The 24,392-nt window shown below is 43.3% G+C and overlaps 1 protein-coding gene and 1 pseudogene across 1 annotated transcript in view; one reads left to right on the top strand and one right to left on the bottom strand.

Annotated features, from left to right (window-relative positions):
- Positions 1–21,055, bottom strand: part of LOC112319341 (heterogeneous nuclear ribonucleoprotein A1-like) — a 114,571-nt pseudogene extending 93,516 nt beyond the window's left edge.
- Positions 21,056–22,472: 1,417 nt separating this feature from the next.
- The window catches only part of B3GAT2 (beta-1,3-glucuronyltransferase 2), a 68,793-nt gene continuing 66,873 nt past the window's right edge, over positions 22,473–24,392 (top strand). Inside the window, exon 1 of the mRNA XM_024576668.3 lies at positions 22,473–23,105. Coding sequence (XP_024432436.2) covers positions 22,509–23,105 — 597 coding nt within the window. The 5' untranslated portion in view covers positions 22,473–22,508. The remainder of the gene's footprint in view (positions 23,106–24,392) is intronic.

Genomic DNA, 24,392 nt, shown 5'->3' with positions numbered 1-24,392 from the left:
TATCTTTTTGATAAAGGTAGGAAGAAATAATAACTCTGCAACACATGTGTCATTTACCTTGGAAAACACATAAATCCCACGCGTTTATTATCCTTAGGACTGTTATATCGGATAAACAAATTTTGGCTGAATGAGGATTGTACCTGAGGTGATAAAACGTCAGCTCCGACACAGGCACACTCCCTTCAGGAAGAGATCTGTCTACAACACTTGGCCCTCCTCTGAGTCAGGAGTGGGACTGTTTAACCTTTACTTGATGTCTCATTGTATCATTACGGACTTTGATTTCTGGATATTACATTTTGATTCTCAGTGAGGGCCTTCAGCGATATGGTATATATGTTTTTAATTTTGTGTGTATTAGGATGTTTTGGCATCTTACTGAACCTTGCTGGCTGGGAGAGACTGCCCCTCCCAGGGCTAGCCAATTCTTGGAGACCACAAAGGGCCCAGCTGGGAGCATGCCTTTGATGGACGAGCTACGTAATCCAGACCCTCACCTCCTCTGTGGACCGAGCACACCCCAGGGGGCAACATTCCTCTGCTTCAATCATCCCAGGACCAGGGACCAGACCGCTAGAGACCACCCATACAGCCCAAAGCCCGCCATAGTTATCAAACTAGCCGATCCTATGTTTTCCCTGCCCTGCTTTGCCTTTCCCAAGAAACTGCAATAAAGGCTGTGGTGTGGCCTACGTGATCTCTGTCCCCATCATACGCCTCCTGACCGCGCTGGTGTCTTTCCCAAGTAGGCCTGCAGGTGCCAGGCCTCTTGCTTCTAGGCCCTGTGCATATCATAAACGTTTTCCTGAACCTTTCCTCTGTCTTCCCTTGTACCTGCACCCGACTGACCAAACAAGTGCTCGTAAAGTATGTACATAAATTTCCCTAGGTGACTGTATTTATATAATTGGAGAGTCTGCTCTTTTCTCTGTCACCATGGTTACTGTTGCTCAATATGTCAACTTCCCAGTCAAACTTCCCAAGACCTCACCCTCCTACATGTGCTCACACTCATGAGATCTCACACTCAATGCAGCGGACACGTCTATCTCCAGCCATATCACCTCAGCTCCCTGCCCTCTCTCCCTCCGCCTCTCCCTCTGCCTCTCCCTCTCCCTCTCCCTCTGGGGCTCTCTCTTCCTCCCTCCTGACATCTAATTCCCTGCCTTCTGAAATCCAGGAAGTACTGAACATCACCAGAGAAACCAATCAAGTTTGCTAAATCAAGTTTTACATAATGCAAAGTGTATCCTGAGGCAGGTTCCAATCCCATCCTATGAAATCTCCTCACTACCCAAAGAGACCTTTCCTGTTTCATTTGAGTGTGTGGCTGTGTGGGGAGTCACTGAGAATGCCACGTGCCCAACTGCCGGAGAGACGGAGCACGGTTTTCATACCTCCGTCCAGTGATTCCATTAAATGTCCTTCTTTATTGAAGACGAAACACTCTCTCTTGGCTCTAATTATCCTGCACATTGGCAAACAAGACTTCTTCTTTATCCTCTTTTGAAAAGATTTAATATATTGTTTCTACTAAAAATACGTGATTTGTTTAATTTTAAAATGCCCAAGCCACATTTTAGTGAATTTTGAAAGATGAGAGTCATTCCAAGTTTTTCGTTCCACTTTAGAAAATAGTAACCTCATTCCTAATTCTCTAAATAATATGGTCTCGATAAAAAATAATTAATTAAATTATTCAGGCAAAGGTGACCTCAACAAGTCTTTAACTCAACATGTGTGTTTCTCTGTGAGGGAGTGGTTAGGGGGATTTATTTTGTTATCAGTCAGTACTAGGAAAATGAAATGAATGACTGACAACAAAACAGAGATTTATTTTTTTAATCAATTTACAATCTGTCCTGGGGCCGGTACAAATCCAGCCTCATCTCTTAAACCTTATATGTCTCCAATTATCTTGCAACCTAAATCGATGTTCACCACGTTGTCCCTGGGCCATAGTGAAGGCTGCAGTTACCTAACAGAAATCAATTATGTCAGTGCACTCCCCTCACTAGAGCAAAGCAAGACAACTTCGGGGAGACTCTTAATAACAGTTGAACCGCAACCATCTTCGGATTAACTCTAATTTAACCACATGGTTCACTTGCCCAGAATTCTCTCTTTCCCAAATTAGGATTAATCAAAGTTTTATCATGTTTACTCCCTCTTGAAAATATTTTCATATGGGTCTCAAATATCAAAATCTATGTATTTTTGCTTTCTGAATTTTGTTTACATTTAACCTACCTTGTACCAGAAAGCATTTGATTGCTTATAAAATTCAAGTATGATAACCAAACAAAACAATTCAAAATAGGTTAAAAAAACCTGAGACATAAATATAATAAATGTAGGAAAGTTAAGGTGGGACCAGGAGCGGATAAGCACAAAACGTGGGCTATACAACCCTTCACATTTGCTAGTGTAAACTGTCATTTTGTCCTTAAGCCTTTCGCGGCCATGCATTCGCTCTGTAATGCACTTCACAGAAAACCAAGCAGAGTGGTTGTGCTCAGGGAGTGGACGCCTGTTCACATTAGCTGGCAGCCAGTCTCTGAGACTCTGAGGCTGCAACAGGAAAACTAAGCAGGCCAACCAACAACTTTCCAACAATTTTTATAGATCATAAAATGCCAGGAGCATCTGGGGGGCGGGGGATGTACAGAAAGGGACTCGTGTCCAGAAGCCAATTGGTTCCAATCCACAAAGACATCAGTCTTAGCAAATCAGAATGCAAAGAGAAGACACATGAACACATTACTTTGACTACTGGTCACTATTCACCCTTACTGTCACTGAAAAACACTCCTTGTAGACCATATTTTGTCTGTTTTTCAAACAGTTTAAAAAGAGCTTAAGAGTAAAACTCTAACCAGCAGAAACTTATCTAGTGAAAAGTAAATAAAAATAATAAGGTCCAGGTATAGAAATCAGCTTCATTAATTTTTACTTAGAATAACAGAAGTATTAAAATATTAATATCATTCTTCCAAAATTAATAAATTCCATTCATATTACATAGAATATCATAAATATTGAGGTTTCCTCCCTTGATAAGAATAGTCAGGGGCTCTGGAGGCCTGGGCAAGGCACTGATGTGGCCACCCCAGAAGAGGCTTCCTAGGAAAGTACCAGATTCCATCCTGGCAGACAGTCTGAAATATTGTGAAACTAAATGTTGCAAAGCAAAGGGGCGGGGCGGGCGGCAAAATGTATAGTCAAACAAGCCAGAACTGGGAGGAGAGGGTGGAGTCATTGAAGAGGGAAGGACACTGCTGAGACCATGGTCTTACCCGTTCTCTAAGGTCACTCACTGCGTGGGCCACGAGAGCATTCAAAGGCAGCAAGCAAACGTGAGTGTTAAGAGCCTCAGAACACAACCTCAGTGCTGTCTGTTACAGACACACACGGACCCAGCACGACAGAGTGGCCCGCAGATTATAGTGGTTACTATCTCGTACTAGTTTGGGGTTAAGTATTTTTATGTCCACTTCACGGGTACACAAACCTCAGCGTATAATCCAGTGAACATGTTTGACCACCTTCTACGCACACAGCCCTGGCCCAGTGCTGTGGGGGAGACAAAAACCGCACAGGACGTAGCACTTCCCACCGGGAACTCGTTGAAACGAAGGAGGCTGCGGGCAAATGCCAATTACAGATAAAATGCTGAGGCAAGAATATGCTGATGAACGCTAGCAGTAGCATGTGGAGTGAAGGAGAGAGTCTCCCTTGGAGGAAGCTGAAAACCCCCCAAAATTGTTGATGTGTGATCTAGGCATTGAACCTTACGTAGGACCCAACAAGAGGTATAAGGTGGAAATGGAGGAGGACACAGCAAGGCAGAAGAAGCAAACTCAGCAAGGCAGGAAATTGAACGGTGTGGGAAGAGGACAGGGACTTGCTATGTTATGGTGGTTATTAGATAGTCATGTGATCGCTGTCCTAACTGGGTGTGTAAAAGACTTACTCAACTGTCTTAAAATTCACCCCAAAAGATCAGTAAAACCTTAAGTAATTAATTCTAATTCTCATGGTAAGTCCATGCAAGACTCAGTGTTTCACATATAAATTTTCATGGTTTTTAAGAACAATAACTTGTCTATTTCTTTGTTGTTTATGCTATGACAGTTGTCCCTAAATAACTTGTCTATTTTGCAGCATTATGTTGCTGTGAATTTCTAGTTACTCTGGCGAATGTCCATGAAAACAATCACAAAGTTGTTAAATTAATAATTCCTTCTACATCATAGCTGCCTAATCTAGGTATGCCTAAATTGGCAATTGCAAAATGTGTTATGGTAAATTTTGCATTTTATAGTTATAATGACTACCTTTTCATGAGATAACCAATTTACATACAGGAGAATAAATTATTTTTGCAGTGCAGAAGTAGTGGAGTAAGAAAATGAAGGAAATGAAATTTCATTATAACAGCTCTGATGTGGGAGATGACATATTTAATAAAACTCATCGCTTTTCATAGATAAGGAATCCCTAATATAGATGTGTCAAATAAAATGTTAATTATGCCATGGGAGAATGATACACTATCTCATCTTTAGTGGAAAAGATAGGAAAACTACATAATTGCTTCATTGACAAATTAAATAGTATTATGTTCTTTGTAAGAAGTTATGCAAATAATCTTAATTAATTCTTAGTCTACCTTTTTAGGAAAAGTACGTTATTTTTACATGGTGCAATACAAAACATTTTAAGTAGGTAAAATAAGTATCACACAAATATTTGAGATTTGTGTTTGCGAAGTGCAGAACAATTATGAAATGAGCTCACCCTATGTAACACACTTTTCCAGTATGATGAACCAAAACTACTCCAACATAGGGATCAAAAAATTGACTTGAAAAGATGAATTACTCTGCTAAGTTTCCATTCTAAGTCAGTGCCAGTTAGGGTTAAAATTTGGATAGCAGACTGTATCTGTCTGGATTTGATTCCTGAATGTCATGTTCTTGTTCTTCCTGTTCAAATTAATTTAGAACTTAGAAATATTTTTTCCTGGAGATGCACTATAGTTAATTTGTATTTGTATTCCTCTCTCCCCCCCAAAAATTATTTGCAGTGATTTAGAAAGACACATAAGCTATTGCAAGGCAAAAATCGATGAGGAGGATGAAGCAGTGGAAAAATCAGGAGAGGAAAGCAATACGAAGCCAGGGTGAGGTGAGTGCGCACAATGCGTGCCGTGAAGTCCTGGACCCTCACATGAGGTGGCCACAAATCCGCCTCTGGGATTTCTAAGCAATTACTATATATCGTGGATCATATGTCAGAGGGTCCCATGACCAGTGATATTTTCCTAAAACGGAATGGACATGGCATGGTCTCCAGTCCCTCATGTTTCTCTGCATGCTCGCTATAGGTAGACTCTATTTCCTTTCCCTTTGAATATGGGGTATGTTTTTGTATTTGCCTCAGCAAGTAAAAAGCAACAGAAGTAATGCTATGTGATGTCCATCTTCAGGCCATAAAAGGTGATACAGTCTCTCAGTCTGTGTGTCTGTCTCTGACTGTGTGTGTGTGTGTGTATCTGTGTCTGTGTCTCTCTCTCGGGATACTAACACCTGGAATCCAGCCACCATGAGTGAGGAATGCCAGGCTACATGGAGAAGCCCAGACAGTGGAGAAGACCACACATCCCACTGTGCCCCATTGGAATTCCTGGCCCAGAGAATTCATGAGCATAATAAATGATCATGTCACACCATTAAGTTTAAGGTAATTTATTATGTGACCATTACAACTGCAACAGCCCTTTGGATGAAAACAAATCTGGAAAGCTCCACCCTCCCCAGTTCTAAGAGACTAGAGGCGAATTTGTCTTGTACGTCTTCACTGAGAGAACGCTGTGAAATGATGAGCAAGTTCTCAACCACATTTGTACAGCAAACATGGTCATGGTTTCCTGGGTCTCACCCTAGAGCTCTCTGGGTAGGCTGATTGCATCAGAGCAAAGGGCAGTCTGGCAAAAGCAAATACAGGGAGGGAGCGGAAATGCAGTTCACATTCATAGCTCTCTGATGGCCTGACCTGATGCAAACATAGGTTGTGATTTGTAGAAGACGCACGATCGGATGCAACTCAAAGGCACTATTAACAGTGCTCAGTACAGAGGAGTGGAGATGCCGGGGGGTGGGGGAGGTGGGATAAAAGTGGAACAAAGAGAACTCCTACTCTTTATTGCTATTTAAAAATTTTACCCTAATTATGTCCTTAACTTAAAAAAGAGTTCTGAGTTAATGAGGCTTTGAGTCTAACACGAGAAATTTATAGTCTTCCAAATTTGTCTCTTTTTTGTCTTTTTGTAAACCCTACTAATATATTAGTATTAATATATAAAGCCTTATCGCATTCTCTCCCAAATATACATATATGGGGACGTATATAATCTTACTTTTCCTTACTTGTCATGACCACAAGCAACCCGCCTTTTCAGTTGGCCTATTGCCGGTGTTGTGCTAAACTGACTGCCGCTACCCTCTAGTTATTGAATCCTGAGAGCTGGCGTGTGTGTGCTGACGGAGGAGGGGTAACAAGGCCATTGTGGAGTTCTGATTGGCTGAATTCCCTGGTGTTCTAATTAGTCAGAACTCAGTCTGTGGTGCATCTTCCCAAATGAGCAGGTTGTGGGAACAGCACTTCCAGTGACAGGATGTTGAGTTCACTTTCTGTTTTATATAGCACATAAGAGTGTTTATTTGTTCTAAGTAGCTGGCAGTGTCTAGTCGCACAGATCCTGAACATTAATAACACAGTTTCTCCCTACAAGACAGCAGAGACTATGCCCTTGCTTATGTTTTATAATGTAGCACTTATGTGACTGTGATAGAAGCATGTCTGTATGAGACCCTCGCCTGGGTAATGCCTCCACAGCTAACCTATCCACCTGGCTATCCTCCATAAACGTTCTTTCTCTATTCATTACTTTTGACTCATTGAAAGTTTAAAATTATGTCTTTGAGAAGTTACCTAAAGTGCAATTACTCTATGTTGACAGTTAAGTTCACAGTCTAAATAGGGATAGGTTTGACATCTTAGGGAAACTGGGATGGGATGGGATGGGATGGGATGGGATGGGGTGGGATGGGGTGGGATGGGGTGGGATGGGATTGAGATGGGGTGGGATGGGATGAGATGGGATGGGATTGGAATGGGATGGGATAGGATGGGATGGGATGGGATGGCGTGCTAACTATGTGACTTGCCACCCCAAACACTACTGCTTTTGGTGGCATACCATGACCCAGATTTGGTCTTGGTAACTGTGGAGTGAAGGATTTAACCTTGTCCGTGAAGATGTCTGTCCTCTGCCTTTGGACCCCGGGAGTTCATCTCTAGACCCTTGGAATGGGCTGCTTGGTGCAAGTATCTCTGTTTCCCTGGGGGCTTTGAGCCACACCAACAATGTGATGTGGGGTGGGGGCTTACTGTCAGGTGGCTCAGCTCAACCTCCCAAGGGGCTGGAGGCTGAGGTCAGCCTTGTGGATGACCAGTCAGTGGGTGACCGAGCCCCTATAAAGACTCTGGACTCAAAGGCTTGGGTGAGTATTGTCACAGATCACTGCCAGGAAAATAATGCTGTCCAGGACCCCATGAGGAGGGGACAGTTGGAAGCTCCACGCTTAGAATGTTCCAGACTTTGCCTTATGAACATATGCTCTTGATTGACTTTAATAGATATGTATGAAAAAAACAGGTATGTATGTGTATAGATATATAACATTTTACATTCTGACACAAGGAATGAAAACTATAACTTCTTTAAAGCTTTGAACAGTTATGGACACATTTTATACACTCAAGTTTTGAAAAGGAATCTGCCCATAACTGTTCAAACCTTTAAAGAAGGTATATTTTTTTTATTACTTGTGTCAGAAATGTAAGCTGTTTTATTACCTCATTAGCATTTATAAGGTATGTTTGTATACATGAACAAGTATGACCTGAAGGAGGCCGGTATTGTGTTATTTGTTCGCCCCTGCCTAGTCTACTTGGGTCACATTAACAAAACACCATAAACTAGGTGGCTTATCAACCACAGAAATTTATTTCTCACAGGCCTGGAGGCTGGAAATCCAAGATCAGGGGGCCAGCGCCGTCAGGTTCTGGCCAGCCCTGTTGGGGCTTGCAAACAGCTGGCTTCTTTTTGTATCTTCACACGCTGCAAAGAGCTCTGAGCTCCTGGTCCCTGGGTTAAGACACCAGTATGAGGGCTCCGCCCCTATTACTTCACCATCACAATGAGGTTAGGCTTCCTGGATGAATTTGGAGGATTCAGTTCGTAGCCTCTCTCCTAGTCAGTTTCTCTAAAAATAGCAATAATACTAGTTAACACACACTGCACTTAACAAGTGTGAGCACTGTTTGAAGATCTTCACATGTGTTAACAAATAATACACTAAATGAAAAATTTTAATTTATCGGAGACTGTTTTCTCCTTATAGTCAAGTGCCATTGTTAAAAGGGGGCCAGGGGTAGAGAACTATTCCTCTGAACCTACAGTTTATATGCCCTATTACATCAGTTAAATTCCCCTTCCCCTTTCTCTCCGCAGTCACCGCGGGTCTGATGCTGGCAGCAACAAAGAGGAAACACAGAATATCAATAGATCCTCAGGCCCCCAAAGAGATTACTTCTTCATTGACCAGCATTTTTACAGTGTCGTGCCCATTACAAATAGAATTTCACACACTGGTGAAGTGCCTGTGAACCTCGCCCCACCCCCACAGTTCTTATTGTTCTGAATAACAGAATGGGAATGGCCAAAACTGGGGCCCTGATCTTCTGACCTCAAACCCAGGCCTCTTTCTATCACCAGTTTGTGCTTCTGCATAACAATGACCACTTGATTACTCATTTTTAAAAATGTGTGCAATCAGTCCCCATTCTAATTGTCATGATTCCCTGCATATTTAGAGGCCAAAAGTGCCCCTTACATCCTCACTTCACCGCATCGCAGCAGCAGCAGCCGGTGCTTTCTGACTGCTCACTGTGTTACTGTGCTCAGGGTCTTGCCTGCACCAACCCATCTGATGACAAGGACTGTAAATGCTGGAGTAGCTCCATTTACAGACCAATTATCCACTCACCTCTTCTACATTCGTGGAAGACAGCTATAGTGAAAGAATATTAGCCTTGGAATAAAAAAAAGAATTAGATTCAAAGTCATGATTTTAGAAAGGTTTCTCACTCTCTGTACCCACTATGCAGCGCTGTTGCGTTAAAATACATTTAGTGCGCTGAACAGAACCTGGTTCACGGGAGTTCTCACACAGCATCTTTGTTTTAGAAGCGACAACAAGAGGCAAGTATTGTTATCATGTTCATTTGACGAGCGACGCAGAAGTTCAGAACGGAAACCAGGGGGTGGCTATGTAGGGTATGGACTCAGGTCTCCTCATTCCGAGGCAGCTCCTTCCCCAGGTGCCACGTTGGCACTCTCCTGACAGCGCTGGCCTGTGTCTCAGGTAACATCCAAGCCTCGGAGTAACCTGCCTGGGAGACTCTGTTCGCGCCGCTAGCTTTCTGTGTTTTATTACTGCCAGTTTCTCAATAATCAAGTGCTTCTAGACCCTGCCGAGTGACAGCACCTCGGCTGTGACAGCCTTGACACCTCGCTGCATGGGGATTATGTTTCTGGAATTGGAGGGCTTTTGTTTGGCATTAGTTGAAGTGTGACTCTAAGCAATTAGACCATAGTTTGGGAATGATGGTTTTGTTGGCTTAATTACATTCTATTTGAATAGAATTCCAAGCGCTTTTCTTGAAAATAACGAGCTCAATTTTGCAGCCCTGATGCTATTCCTGCTTCAGAACCAAACTTCTTAATGAGCTCCTATTTTGACTAAATCTGTGTGAGCAAATTCTTCGGCTGAAGCTACAACTCCTAATGGCAGAGAAACAAGCGAACAGAGGGTACAGGGTATCCGCACGTCCACTTTGTTGGAGGGGTTCATTTTACTTAGACCACCGAATGCACACCCACTCAAGTCGTACTTAATCTGGTGCTCAAGAAACAGGAACGAGTAAGGGTGTGCGCTGCACTTGTGTGACTTTAGGCTCACAAATTAATTAAATTTTAAAAACACTAATTCAAATCAGCAGACTGCCACATTTAGAAGAAATTGCACTTACAACATCGATAGCGTTCTGTTACTGGTTCTTTATATGTTGGAGGTGGGGTGCTCACATAGCATGTGTTTACCTACAGGGACCAGATTTACTTCTGAGACCCACGCAGGATACTTTCTTATTTAATAAGATGCTCCAAACCTTCTCTATCCCTGTGCACTGGACTAAATGTTTGTGTCCCCTTAAAATGCATATAACAAAACCCTAACTCCCAGTGTAATGGTATTAGAAGGTGAGGTTTAGGGGAGGTAATTAGGTCATGAGAGCAGAGCTCTTAACAACAGGATTAGAGCCCCTATAACCCGGGCTCCACAGAGCGCGCACCCTCTCTCTGCCTTGTGAGGATGCAGTGGGAAGGAAGCAGTCAGTAGCTCAGCAGAGGGATCTCACCAGACACTGAATCTGCTGACACCTTGATCTTGGACTTATAAGCCTCCAGAACTATGACAAACAAATATTTGTTGCTTAAGCCACCCACTGTGTGCTACTTTGTTATAGAAGCCTGAAGGGTGATAGAATGTGCCACCCCAAAATATGCCATTTGTCATGAATATTACGTTAAGCTAAAGGCACTTGAAAAACAGCAGGTATAAGAAGGGTTCTCTGATCCTCCTCTTCCTGAAAGCGGGAGATAAAACTCCCAGGTGAAAGATGTTCTCCCCATACCAGGAAAAAAATTATTATCACCATAGAGGAGTTGAAGCTGAGAAAATTCCATACAAACAGACCGTGTTAAAATAATTCTTATCTTTGGCTCAAGCCTCTCATATATTTTAGTCAGTTTCTCAAGATGCTTCTCAGTTCATCCTAGTATAAAAGCATAGGTTTTGCCACTTCCTTGGGGGTCATCATTTCCTTATTAGCGTTCCCATGTCACGTGAAACCTGTATTAGTTTGTATGGTTTTCTCCTGTTAATCAGTTTTACGTCTGCTTCGTTCTCAGGGCCAGCCAGAGACCCTCGGTTTGCCTCCCCTACAGTTTCCCGACAATGAGGATGTGATCGTAAAGGCTGGCATGCCCACTCCCACTCTCTCCAAACCCTGTGGCTGGGACCGGAGAACTGGCAAAAGCTGGCAGAAGCTTTCCTGGATCTCTGTAGTAGTGGTCCAGAGAGGAAGGTAAAAATGTATCCTTGTCCCTTCCTTTCCAAGTTCAGGTTGGCAGGGGAAGAAACATTTTTGAAAAAACTAGTTCTTTGGATTGTGACCTTGTGAATCTGGTCTTGGTACCCATCGGCTGTCAATCATGTCCACATCGGGGGCAGCTATTGCTCTCCTTTTGGTCTCATTTGTGTACTGAGAGCGGGGCTTGGTGTTCCATTTGCCGGGGCCCGCAGACTGTTGGGTCTGTGGCTGCAGGCAGCCGGCGGTCAGAGTGGGGACCCTGAGAATGTGGTGGGACAGACGTGTGTGCTGCGGGCCATCTGTGGCGGGTGTGCTGCCACAGTTCCTCATTCTCAGGGGGCTTGTCTAGGTCTTTCTCGCTTTTAAAGACTGTCTATGGGTGTGGCTCTGGAACCTGGGCGTGGCTCTGGAACCTGGGTGGGCTGCCTCTTTTGCACCCTGTCTGGGGACACTTCTTGTGACCACAGTTAATCCATTAAAAGGCTTATTGGTTTGAAGTCACATTGAAATAGATAGACTTTGGAAGATTTGGACTTCTATATCTAAAAGGATTTTTAAACATCTCTTATTGTAAACAAATGCCTATTGCTACCTATGGGAACATCAGATTAAAAGGAAAAAATAAGACAAAGATGAGAATCAACTCTCATATAAATTGGTATATTTTGAGTTTCTGTATTTATATGTAAATCGTGAATAAAAATTAAAATGAAAACTATAAAATCTCTGCATCTGCCTATACGTTTATGTCTCTGTATGCATTTATGTACCCTGGGCGGGGCACAGTAGCTCTATAGTTGTGAGTACTCAAAACAGAGTGTATCCTTGTATTGGTATTTATTAATTGTTGCCTTATTTTTATATGAACAAATGTAAACCTACTTTTGCCCCACCCTGTATGTGATCTTTTTCCTACCTCCAGATAACATGGCCAAAATTAATTTGTAAAGAGCTCTATTTAATTGGCTTAAGAAAAATAAGTACTGTAAAAATTCATAAAACTGTCAAATATGTAAAAACTAACCCCAATGTTTTTCAAGTTCACATGATCTGGGATAATCTTCAGTAAATAAAAGTTAGTTAAAGTTTGTGGGCTTCATAAAAATAGACATGTTTTCAGAGTTGTCAACATTCAATAGAGTGCAGACATACAAATTCTTCTACCTGAGCTTCCTAGTTACATAAGCTCCTAGATGTTTACAATTATAAAGTTACAAATTCACACCAGGAACAAAGCATACAATAAAAAATAAAGTGCTTACTGTATGTCAAGAATGGCACTAAACAACAACAATAAAAAAAACACTGGAAAGACCCATGTGTTTTAACTTTTAGGTTCTTTGCTTATGTGATTTTTTTCTCTGATACATACTTGATTTATCTACAAGAAAAATAACATAAGGGACTTCCGGCCAAGATGGAGGCATAGGTAGACACACTGTGCCTCCCCACACAACCAAAAGAAGAACCACAACAAATTTAAAAACAAAAAACAACCAGAACTGACAGAAAATTGAACACCTAAGGATATGCCCCTTTATGGAAAGGCACACCAAGACAAAAAATGGCCCAAATGAAAGAACAGATCAAAGCTCCAGAAAAAATACAACTAAGTAACAAAAAGATAGCCAACCTATCAGATGCACAATTCAAAACACTGCTTATCAGGATGCTCCAGGAACTCACTGGGTACTTCAACCGCATAAAAAAGACCCAAGCAGCAATGAAGGTTGCATTATGTGAAATAAAGAAAAATCTACAGGGAACCATCACTGGGAAGGAAACCAGGACTCAAATCAATGGTTTGGAGCAAAGAAAGAAAGAAACATTCAACCAGAACAGAATGAAGAAACAAGAATTCAAAAAAATGAGGAAAGGCTTAGGAACCTCCAGGACATCTTTAAACATTCCAACATCTGAATCATAGGGGTGCCAGAAGGAGAAGAGGAAGACCAAGAAATTGAAAACTTAATTGAAAAAATAATGAGGGAGAACTTCCCCAATCTGGCAAAGGAAATAGACTTTCAGGAAGTCCAGGAAGTTCAGAGAGTCCCAAAGAAGCTGGACCCAAGGAGGAACACACCAAGGCACATTATAATTACATTACCGAACATTAAAGATAAAGAGAGAATCTTAAAAGCAGCAAGAGAAAAGAAGAGAGTTACCTACAAAGGAGTTCCCATAGACTATCAGCTGATTTCTCAAAAACAAAACAAAACAAACAAAACAAAAAAACACCTTGCAGGCAAGAAGGGGCTGGAAAGAAGTATGTGAAGTCATGAAAGGCAAGGATTTACATCCAAGATTACTCTATCCAGCAAAGCTATCATTTAGAATGGAAGGGCAGATAAAGTGCTTCCCAGATAAGGTCAAGCTAAAGGAGTTCATCATCACCAAGCCCTTAATATATGAAATGTTAAAGGGACTTATCTAAGAAAAAGAAGATCAAAACTATGAACAGTAAAATGACAACAAACTCACAGCTATTAACAACTGATCCTGAAAAAAAAAACCCAGGAACAAACTAAGAAAACAATTAGAACATGAACAGAATCATAGAAATGGAGACCATATGGAAGGTTATCAGTGAGGAAGTGGAGGGGGGAGGTACAGAGAATAAGTAGCATAAATGGTAGGTAGAAAATAGACAAGGGGAAGTTAAGAATAGCATAGGAAATGTAGAAGCCAAAGAAGTTATATGTATGACCCATGGACATGAACTAAAGGGAGGGAATGAGGGTGGGAGGGGGTGTGCAGGGCGGAGGGGAATAAAGGGGGTAAAATGGGACAACTGTAATAGCATTATCAATAAAATATTTTAAAAAAAGAAAAATAAGTTAAAGTTGATTTATTTTTGACTTCTTAACTTTTACCGAGACAAAAGATATTTGAGTCTGCTAATAAACATGTTCATTTGTCACGCTAAAAAGGCATATTATGAAAAAATGTACAAAATTGTATATGCATAAAATTGGCTAGTTTGCTACAGTATGCTCATACAGTAAGTCCTCACTTAATATCATTGATAGGTTCTGCAATTTTAAGCAAAACAATGTATAATGAAACCAGTTTTACCATAGGCTAACTGGTAGAAACAAGGTAAATTTCTACGGCATCTCACGGACATTATAACTAAACGACATTATTTGAAGGCTCCCTATATATGACCAGTATCAATATATGTAAATGAAACTACTAGAAACCATAAGAGTGAAGGGAAACAATTTTGTATGCAAAGTTTGCAGGGAAAGCAGGTTGTAAAACAAAGAAAAGAAAAAGGGTATGAAGGACATGATCTCAGAAGATTTGTTCTCTCTCCTTCTGAAAAGAGAGCTGTTGAATTCATTAGGCTTATTCGATATGTTTAATTACATAGGAAACATTGACAAATAAAAGTAATGCTTAACCTTTTTTTTTTAAATATTTTATTTATTTATTTATTTATTTTATTTTTTATTTATATTTATATTTATAAATATAAAAAATACATTTTTTATATTTATTTAAAAATATAAAATATATTTTTTATATAGGCTGTTTAAAAAACAGCCTATATTTGTATGAGTATGTGCTACTAAGTATTTCAAAAATTGTATAAAATTCCTAGAAAAGTTGTCAATGTTCTTACAACCTGTCTAACCAAACATAATTACAATTATTATCTTAAAATATTATATGTCACAGAAATAACCAAATTGCCTCATCAATTACATTACAATGAACTCTCACCAGACCTTTAACCATGGCTATTTTTGAGTGTTTTGTTATTCACAGAGAGTTATTTTTCACTCTGATGCTTTCCTGAAAATGTTTGCAATCAACTACAAGTAAAAGTGCTTCATCTTCAAAGACATTCATGAAAGAACTAGGACAAGCACCCTAGAATATAGGTTTCTGATAATTTTAAAATCATATCACTGTACTAGCTAAGAACTTCTAGAAAGCTAATGGAGAAACTGATTGATTCATAAACGTGCTAACCCAAGATCAAGCAAAACCAGATCAAGCAAAATTAATTATGTGGGACTAAGTAAATTATTTTTTTAATTAATTTTTGTTAAAACAACGAAAATGTTAACAGGTTTGCAATATTTTTACATTTTTTACATTTAAAACATTTAAATTTATTTTTCAATATTTTATCTTCCAGATTAAAAATTAATTTTCTCTTTTCTCTTAAATTATCTGTAACTTACAGATATTTTGTAAATTACACAGAATTTGTAAACAAAATTGAAACAAATTTTGTTTTGAAACAAATTTCTTTTTTTCTCCTTACCGATCCCTTCAGAATTTGGAAACTCTTTTTGAATATTTTTATATTCATGACAATATAATAGTTGTTAGCAATAAGGATGTGTTCTTCTCAATGGGACATAGTTCGAAACATTGGTTATTTTACCACAGCTTCGACTGGAACATTATATTTGAGAAAAACATGCATAGAATTAGATATGGCCAGATAGATTTAAGGCACTAAGGTCAACTTTGTAAAGTCCCTTGAAATACCAGCCTGGTGCCTTGCTTATGGGATTCCCCACCTATAGGTGAGCATTGAAGATCATTTCCTGGCAGACACAGGAAACCTGGGGACCTCTAAAAGAGAGTAATTTACCCAAATCTATATAGTATTGCAGGCAAAGTCTGGTGCCAAATTCTTGACTTGGATTATGTACCTTTATAGGCTTTTAAAGGTCCAGTCTGAGATTCCTTATTAAAAGTTCCAGCAAAGTAGACTTAACAAGAGCCTATATGATAAATCACTATTCTTGTCGCACTTATGTTAATAACCAACCCCAGTGTAATGAGAGTAGACTTGTTTTACAAACAAATTTGTCTTGCTTCAGTTACTATCTCCAATAAAAATGGAGATGATAGTAGAGGGGAAATTTTGTGTTTCAGTAAAAACTATAACACACCCTCGTGGATTGTCAAAAAGTGCCATGTTCACTGACTGTGGGCTTTCTTTCTCTTTGTAAACTGGCTCCTGCAATGCTGTATATTTTGTCAATAATTAGTATTTTCTATTTTTCTCCCACCTTCCTGACTTGACATCACTAAAAATTACAACTGCCCTTTTTCTGAAGCGCTGCAAGGCGAGGCTGGGTGACTTGATCTGAATGTTAAAGCAACCACCACAAGGAATCATGTCTGGGCAACCTGCACGCCTGCCACTGTGTAGGCCACACGGAAAGTTCGCCATAACACCTGCCACCACCAGAGGCATTCAAACTAGAAAAAAAAATTAATTGGATTGCCACTGACTGTCCTCCCTCCTCTACCTAAAGGCACTTGAAGCCCAATATCTAAAAATCTGCTTGACTGACTGCCCTCCGGACTAAAAAACTGAGTGTGTAGTTTGTTCTAATCATTAAACTTTGTTTTTCTTTTGTTTCCATAGAAATGACCCCCATTCCATGCCCGTTAGTCCTTCTATAAAAAGGGCTAATTGAGATGTCCCCCGCTTCCACCTACACCGACGCCCCCTGAAATGGGCAATAACTGTGTAAGTGAATTGACCTATTTGCAGGACTGAGACACTGACTCGGTGAGATACGGAGCAATCTACCAACTCAGCTTCTGGATTGTGACGCCAGCATTATTTTGATAAACTAACTGTAGTAGGTAATAACCTAGTTTGGGTATTTTAACTTTTCAAAGGAAATTTGGAAACATGTAAAAATAGGCCCAATTATATAAGGAACCCCATGTGTGATCTCCCAGCTTCAACAATATCAATTCATGGCCAATCTTCTCTATTTTACATGTGTGATTTATAGTGTTTAAAATACTTTCACCTACATCAGCAATTTTCAACCACTGAGCAGCAAGAATTTTTAAAACATGCAATGCCTGACTATTTCGTCAGGGCTCTGACCTCTTTTCCCTTAGATTGTCAAATTTTAAAATGACAACAGCCACCATAACAATAGCTGTCTGGTGGGAGTAAATCAAAATTATACCTATTCTTTTTGTCAGATTAGTCAAAAATATATTTTTTAGTGTGCCACAGAATTCTGGTAATTAGTTTGTGTGTGCTATGAGATGAAAAAGGTGGAAAATTGCTGATCGACATTATCTCCTTTGTACTAAAATTTGCAAAAGGTAGGTAGGTTGTGCAATTTCACAGTTAAATTCCATTTCTAACAAATTAGCATTTTAATGTAAATGCCAATTTTTAAGATAGTGAAGAAAAAGATATAATGGCCGCTCATATTCTTTATGATGTTTTATTGGGTTTTTGTGGAAAAGGAGGAACACGGGAATGTTTTCTCCTCAGCTATTATTCAAACTGAATTGAATTATTTTTATTTATTTATTTATTTATTTAATTAATTTACCGTCTCCCAAGGACATGCTTACTGATTTTAGAGAGAGGAGAATGGAGGGAGATGGAGAGGGAGAGAAACATTGATTGGTTGCCTCTCCTCTGTACCCCACCTGGGGACCAAGCTGGCAACCTAGGCATGTGCACTAACTGGGAATCAAACCCACGACCTCTCAGTTTAGGGGACAACGCTTCAACCAACTGAGCCACACCAGCCATGGTTGAATTATTTTTAATAAAATTATTAGGATAAATTGCCAATTTTTACTTTTCTAGAAAACTGCTTTTTACTGAATAACGTTGATCCCAACTCATTCTATAAAAAATGGGATTTTACCAAACAAATTACTTCTAATGTCACATTTTATGCCTAACAACTGCAAATGTCTAAAATTTTAAGGAAGCACTATAATTTAGAATAATTCTAGGCCAAAGTGATTTTTGTAGAGGATCCAGATGCATGGAAATAAAATAAACTGAAGACACCATTTAATCATGGTTTGGGTGTCATTTTGCTGACAGCCACCCATGCGACTGTCACCTAACCCTGGGGTCCGAGGCTGTTAGAATTCTTCATGGTGATATCGCCCTTTCACACAATTGGGTGTTTGATAGTTTAACAGAGAGTACTTAGGTTCACATGCATGCGGGTATTGATTATCGATAGCCCCACATTACATTATTACTCGTACATGGTTTAGTTCTGGTTCTGTTTACAACCTGATTTGCATACCCATATTATGATATATTCACAAATATATTACTGTGAATAGATATTTTTTCCTGCTCTCTTTCTGACTTGACTAAGAATATCAGCGATGTCCCCAGATGCTCTTCTGAAGGTTGATTTAGTCACACGAGCAGAACCCTGGGCTCAACTGTCAGATAGGATCAGCCCGTGTAGTGCACTCCCTGTGCAGAGATCTTTCTGCGGCAGAAGTGCAGATGCGTGTTACTCATCAAGGCAAACTGTCACTGTTTAGTGATTATACAATATGTTTTTGTTAGTTCCCCAGATGGGATTTTTTTAACCTTTGTTTATTTGAGAACAACTACTGCATGCTGAAATGCAGGGGCTGGCGCCAGCGATCTCAGCCTTCATTAGTGCAGATGAAGCAAGGCTCATTTGTTACACAAATAATTAGAGAGATTAAATGAAAATAAACACTGAGAGGATGTACAGAAGCTCCAAAGTTAGGTAATCATTTTAATTACTCTAGTGATTTCCACCAACCTTCATTATCAGCCACACATCAAGTTTAAATTGTTTTAGGGGAAAGTACTAGAGCTACCCAGTGATTATGCTTCATAAAAATGACATTTCTTCAAGCTTCCATTTAAAGGAGTTGTTTCTATTCCAGCCCCTAATAAATTACCTAAATATTTTAAGAATGATAAAATCTTGCACTTAAAACTGTTTAACCCTCATTTTATGCTTCAAATGGACATTCTTAATAATTTTTGTATTTTGATATCTTTACTGAGATTTGATCATAAAACATGTGGGTCCATATTTTTGAGACACTGACGAAAACATTACGGCATATTCAGTAGTTTGAAATAAATTCCACTCGGAATCATATCATCCTTAGTGGTGACAAGCTGCACATTTTCTTTGGGGTAAATTGATTTACTCTTTCTTCCCTTTCCTACCTCAACTTGGAAAAGCTCTACCACACACAGTAACACCTCCCTGACACATGGGAGCCCTATTGGGAGGCACGGTCAGTCCTGTTTAGAATGGGTTTCGTTTTATATTCTTAGATGAGGATCCTGCAAGATCTCCTAAGATCTTTAGAGGACATGCTACCTGTATTTAAAAAGCATTTATTGATTGCCCTCACAATACCAGCTCCTCTGCAAAATACTTTACCTAATTTGTCCTATTTAGTCCTTACAAGATTCTGGTGAAGTATGTATTAATTTCTCCATTCTCCAGGTGAGAAACTGAGGCTTTGAGAAGCTCATTGACTTTCCAAAGTCACCTAAGCAGCCCAGCTGGGAATGGAACCAGTTCTGCCAGACTGCAAAACCAGGATGCCCCCAAGGGACGACGGAATGAGGAAACCCCGGATTCCCAGGCTGACTGAGGATAATAGAAAAGATGAAGTGACCTCACGATGTGGTTGTACTAGTCATGTGCTGCGTTGCATGACACCTGTGAGTCCTGGGCACCAGTTAAAACCTCAAATTCCAAAATTTGATTGAGTTTGAAAGTGTCTTATCTCTGAACAGCCCTGGTTGCTAAAGCAGCAGCAATTAGGAAGCAGGTTTTACAGAGTAGTGGGAATAAGTAAGTGTTCCCTGCTAACAAGGTTAGTGACGCTTTTTCACGTCATTCAGCAACCACTTGAGCTTTACTCCAGCTAACACACAAGGCATTTCTCTTCAACTACATTAACACTTCTGACAGGACGCATGAGACTTCTGTAATCTTTGTGGGGGTGCTGCTTTCTACTATTCAAGAAAAGCCTTTACTAAATGCCATTCCCTTCCCCCTTCCCCAGGAAGGAGGACATTGATTTCTGCGGGCCGACCGCAGGCCTTACGAGGACACGTTTACTCCGAGGTTGTGTTATACAGGGTGTGGCAAAAGTAGGTTTACAGTTGCTGGCATGGAAAATAATACAACAATTAATAAATAGCAATACAAGAATAAACTCTGGGTTGTGCCAACTCACAAATGTAAACCTACTTTTGCCCCACCCTGTGTTCACAGGCCCACTTGGTAGCGCAGAATACATGAAGCGTTCTAATGGATTCCTCCTTTTCTGTGTTTAGGATGTACTAATCTGCGGAATTTAAGTATGAGCTGTGGGTGATCCGGGGAGGTCGGGACAGAAGACTTGTCCTTGCGGGGGCCCCGGGGGAGCGGCGCTGTTAAATCTGTACATTTCACCCCGGGGGTGGGGGGGGAGGAAAGTAAGGGAAACTGACAGGCGCGCCAGCGCCGGGTGATAGGAGGGCGCAGCAAGGATAGGGCCGAGAGGTCCAGGAGGTCAGGAAGGCTGGAAGGGCATCCGCCCCCACTCAAAAAGCTCAACCGGAGGAATTTATTTGTCAGCAAGACGGAGGAAGACACAGCTGTGGGAAGATGGACTCAGAAATTATCATAGGCTGGGGAAACTGGGGGGAAAAGGCTTTCTTGCAGCTTAGCAAGCACCTCCTTGGGACGTGACTGTGGAACGTGGCCCCTCTTCTGTCCTCTTGGTACATTACAGGCAGCCAGCGACTCAGCCAGAAGGTCCGCTAGACAGAAAAAGTCCAAACTAAGCACCAAGTGTTTACTCGTGGTCTTCCGGACAGTGTCACAGTTCTTCCGGACGCGTCAATGGTTACCTGCAGGAGGGCCAGCTCCGCCCGGTCGGCTGGGTCCGACGGGATTTCTCCAGGCCGCGCACCGGGGAGGCCGCTGGCTGCACCCGGGGGATCACGCTGCATTTTCACTTGGCCACTTAACACTGACCTCGGAGAAATCACTTTGAACTCTGAGCCTCAGCTTCCTCATCCACAAAATGGAGGTGATTCTACTTCGCAGGCCTCCCTGAAAGGATCGTTTGGGAGGGTCAAAAGGAATAATTCCTATGGCAGCGAACTGAGAGTAACTGTGACTCCAAATTACCGAAGAAACGCAAATCAAACATATTCAAGTGGAGTTTCAGGAATTTCCCCCCACAGACCTAACTGCAGTCAGGCAGCAACCGTTCGGATTGATTCTTTCTTAACGGGGCTAACTCACGCGTCAAACACCTTTGTCGGCCCCCCTTGGTCTCTCAGGCCTTCCAGTGATTTTTGCCTTTCAGTGAAAGCGCTTTTTGTTGCCGCTGTTCGGCACACGCCCAGCACACCAACCCCGCAGCTGGGAGCCAAAGAATCCGCTGCCCTCGCCCGCCTCTAAGTCTCCCCAGTTTTCTGCACGTGAATGGGTTTTCTGTCTGATCTCCAAAAACCTTGCAGTATTTCAGAAAGCTGGGAGCGCACGGAGAGGAGCAGAATAGCATCCACCCGCTCCCGGAGGTCGTGCGCCCCTCGGGGACCCGCCTCCCTCGTCTCCTTCGGCGGCGCAGCAGCCGCCTCCAGAGCTAGCTTGCAGGGCCGTCAGCGCTAGACCCGGCGGAGAACCGGGCCCCCCCTCCCCACTTGCCTCTCGTAGCCCCTCTCAGCCAGTAGCAGCGCTGCTGTCTTCCCACAGGAGGACTGGGAGGACGCCGGAGTCCGCAGCGCCCCCGCCCCCTCGCTTTTTCTTTCTTTCCTTGGTTTGGGATCTTGCTGGCGGAGCCGGGAGAGGTTCTAAGAGCTGAGCGAGGGACAGGAGTGCAGGCTTCTGCAGCAGCGCGGGAACGGAGCTGAGGTCCTGCATCTCTGGCGTCCCCTCTTGGTCCTCGCCGCTCCGGCTGGGATGTGACCAAGGGAAGCCCTAAGCGCCTGCCTCCAGCCCTCGAAGGTGCCCCAGAGAGCCCACGGTTGGAGTCCATTTGCACGCAGCGCGCGGGACGGGAGCGGCGAGGCGATCCCGGGGGGGTCCAGCCCCCTGTTCCCACTCTTCGGAGAGAGCGCAGTGGGGATCGCCGTCTTCCGGGCGTTTGGCACAACTCTGAGTAGCAGCGCGCAGCTGGACCAAGTCCCGCTTCCCACCGACGCACCCGGAGTGCGGGGCAGCACCTGCCCGCCTGCCTGCACTCCCTGTAGCCCCAGCTCCTTGGCACCTGCGCCTATACCCCACGCCCAAGCGCTGAAATCGCTGCTCCTGGACCCCGCAGCGCCGCCCGACCCTATGGAGAGAGCGCGGGCCGCAGCTTCCTGAGTGCGGGCGCCGCCACCGTCCAAACTGCGCGCTGGGGTCCACTGTCTGGCCCCTCTAAGGGGCGTCCGAGAGGCCGGGGAAGAGCGCACCATGAAGTCTGTGCTGTTCAGCCGCTTCTTCATTCTCCTGCCCTGGATCTTAATCGTCATCATCATGCTCGACGTGGACACCCGCAGGCCCGCGCCCTCGCTCACCCCGCGCCCCTACTTCTCCCCCTATGCCTTGGGCCGCGGGAGTGCCCGACTCCCGCTCCGCAGGAGCGACCGGGGGCGCGGCTCGGAGAAGCGCAACGAGTCGCGGCCGCAGCTACAGCCGCAGCCGGAGCCGCCTCTGCCCACCATCTATGCCATCACTCCCACCTACAGCCGGCCGGTGCAGAAAGCCGAGCTGACCCGCCTGGCCAACACGTTCCGCCAGGTGGCGCAGCTGCACTGGATCCTGGTGGAGGACGCGGCGGCGCGCAGCGAGCTGGTGAGCCGCTTCCTCGCGCGGGCCGGCCTGCCCAGCACGCACCTGCACGTGCCCACGCCGCGGCGCTACAAGCGGCCGGGACTGCCGCGCGCAACCGAGCAGCGCAACGCCGGCCTCGCCTGGCTGCGCCAGCGACACCAGCACCAGCACGCGGAGCCCGGCGTGCTCTTCTTCGCCGACGACGACAACACCTACAGCCTGGAGCTCTTCCAGGAGGTAGTGGCCGGCCCTCCCCAGCTTGGGGGCAAGGGTGGGAGGGGGCCTCCGTGGTCGGCCGGGCTGCGGTTGTACTTGGCGTTGTCACTTCTCAGTGCACTCTTTTGGGACTCCAGGTGGAGCGCTCCTCGGAGGCAGCCCTCAGCCTTTGTCATCCCTGCCATGCTTCCCTGGCCAAGGGGGTGAGGTTTGGGGTGAGGGATAAGGACCACTGCGACTCAAGGGAGGAAGTCTGGCCAGGGGCTTTGCTCTCTGCCTGGCCCCAACATTGGGCCGAGAGAGTAGCACAGGTGTGGGGCGCGGGAATGATTTCCAGGAACAGGATCTGGATGGCCTGAGGGTGAAGCCCAGATGGAGAGGGCAGTCAGGGTCCGCTTGGTTACTCCCGAGGCCTTTCAGCACTCACAAGTGTGGCTGGGATTCTAGAACCTTACAGAGAGGAAGGTGGAGATGGTTATTAAAAAATCATCCCAGAAACAAATTTCCCTGGCACAATCCATTGGCATGGAAATGATCATTAATGAAAACGGTGCCTTCTAGGGGGTCCTCCCTCTGTTTCTTCTCCCACCCCACAAAAGGCCCTTTCCCACTCTGCAGACTACCTCTTTTTCAAGGAAACCCTTTGGCAAATGACTTGAGACTGTTCTGCTTTGTGGTTATGTTATTTTCGCAGTCGGAGCTACCAGCTGCACTGTCGGGTTCCTTTTCTCCACCTTTCTCGAAGGTCTGCTCTTCAGTGAGTTAGCCAGTCCACTCTTGCACGGTGCCATTGCATCGTGGCGCTCGCTGCGAGGTCCTGCGTGCAGTCCAGCCCCAGCTGCTGAAATGGCCTTCTTTTCCTTTGGAAGACCACGGGTGCGCACAACCAGCCAAGCTGGCACCGGGTTAGAACGGGTGTTATTTTTTGAGACTGGTATGTTGTGGTCCCTGTGTGTGTTCTGCAAGTGAGACTGAGTTACGTGGTTTTGTCCGTTTTCTTCTTCATACACAAATACAGCTGGAAAAAAATCTTGGATCCTTTGACATCCCATGGGGCCATTGCCTTCCTCTACGCAAAATTCCTTGACATCTCCTGCCTCTCGGACTCCATCGTCTCCCCTCCCCTGCTTCTTCCCCAGATAAACTGGATAAGCTGTGTGTCTAGTAATCATATGTGCCCCACACTTTCATCTTAACATCTGTTTGGCTTTCTTAACCTCGGACAAAGCTACTCTGTACACTTCCAGTTTAATTTTTCTGCCTATGTGGCTTTTAAAAAAATCCATTTCTTAAAGGCAATTGCTGCCT

The sequence above is a fragment of the Desmodus rotundus genome, chromosome 11 (genome assembly GCF_022682495.2).
Source record: "Desmodus rotundus isolate HL8 chromosome 11, HLdesRot8A.1, whole genome shotgun sequence".
In the NCBI taxonomy this organism is placed as follows: Eukaryota; Metazoa; Chordata; class Mammalia; order Chiroptera; family Phyllostomidae; genus Desmodus; species Desmodus rotundus.
This window is presented reverse-complemented; position numbering and strand designations above follow the sequence as displayed.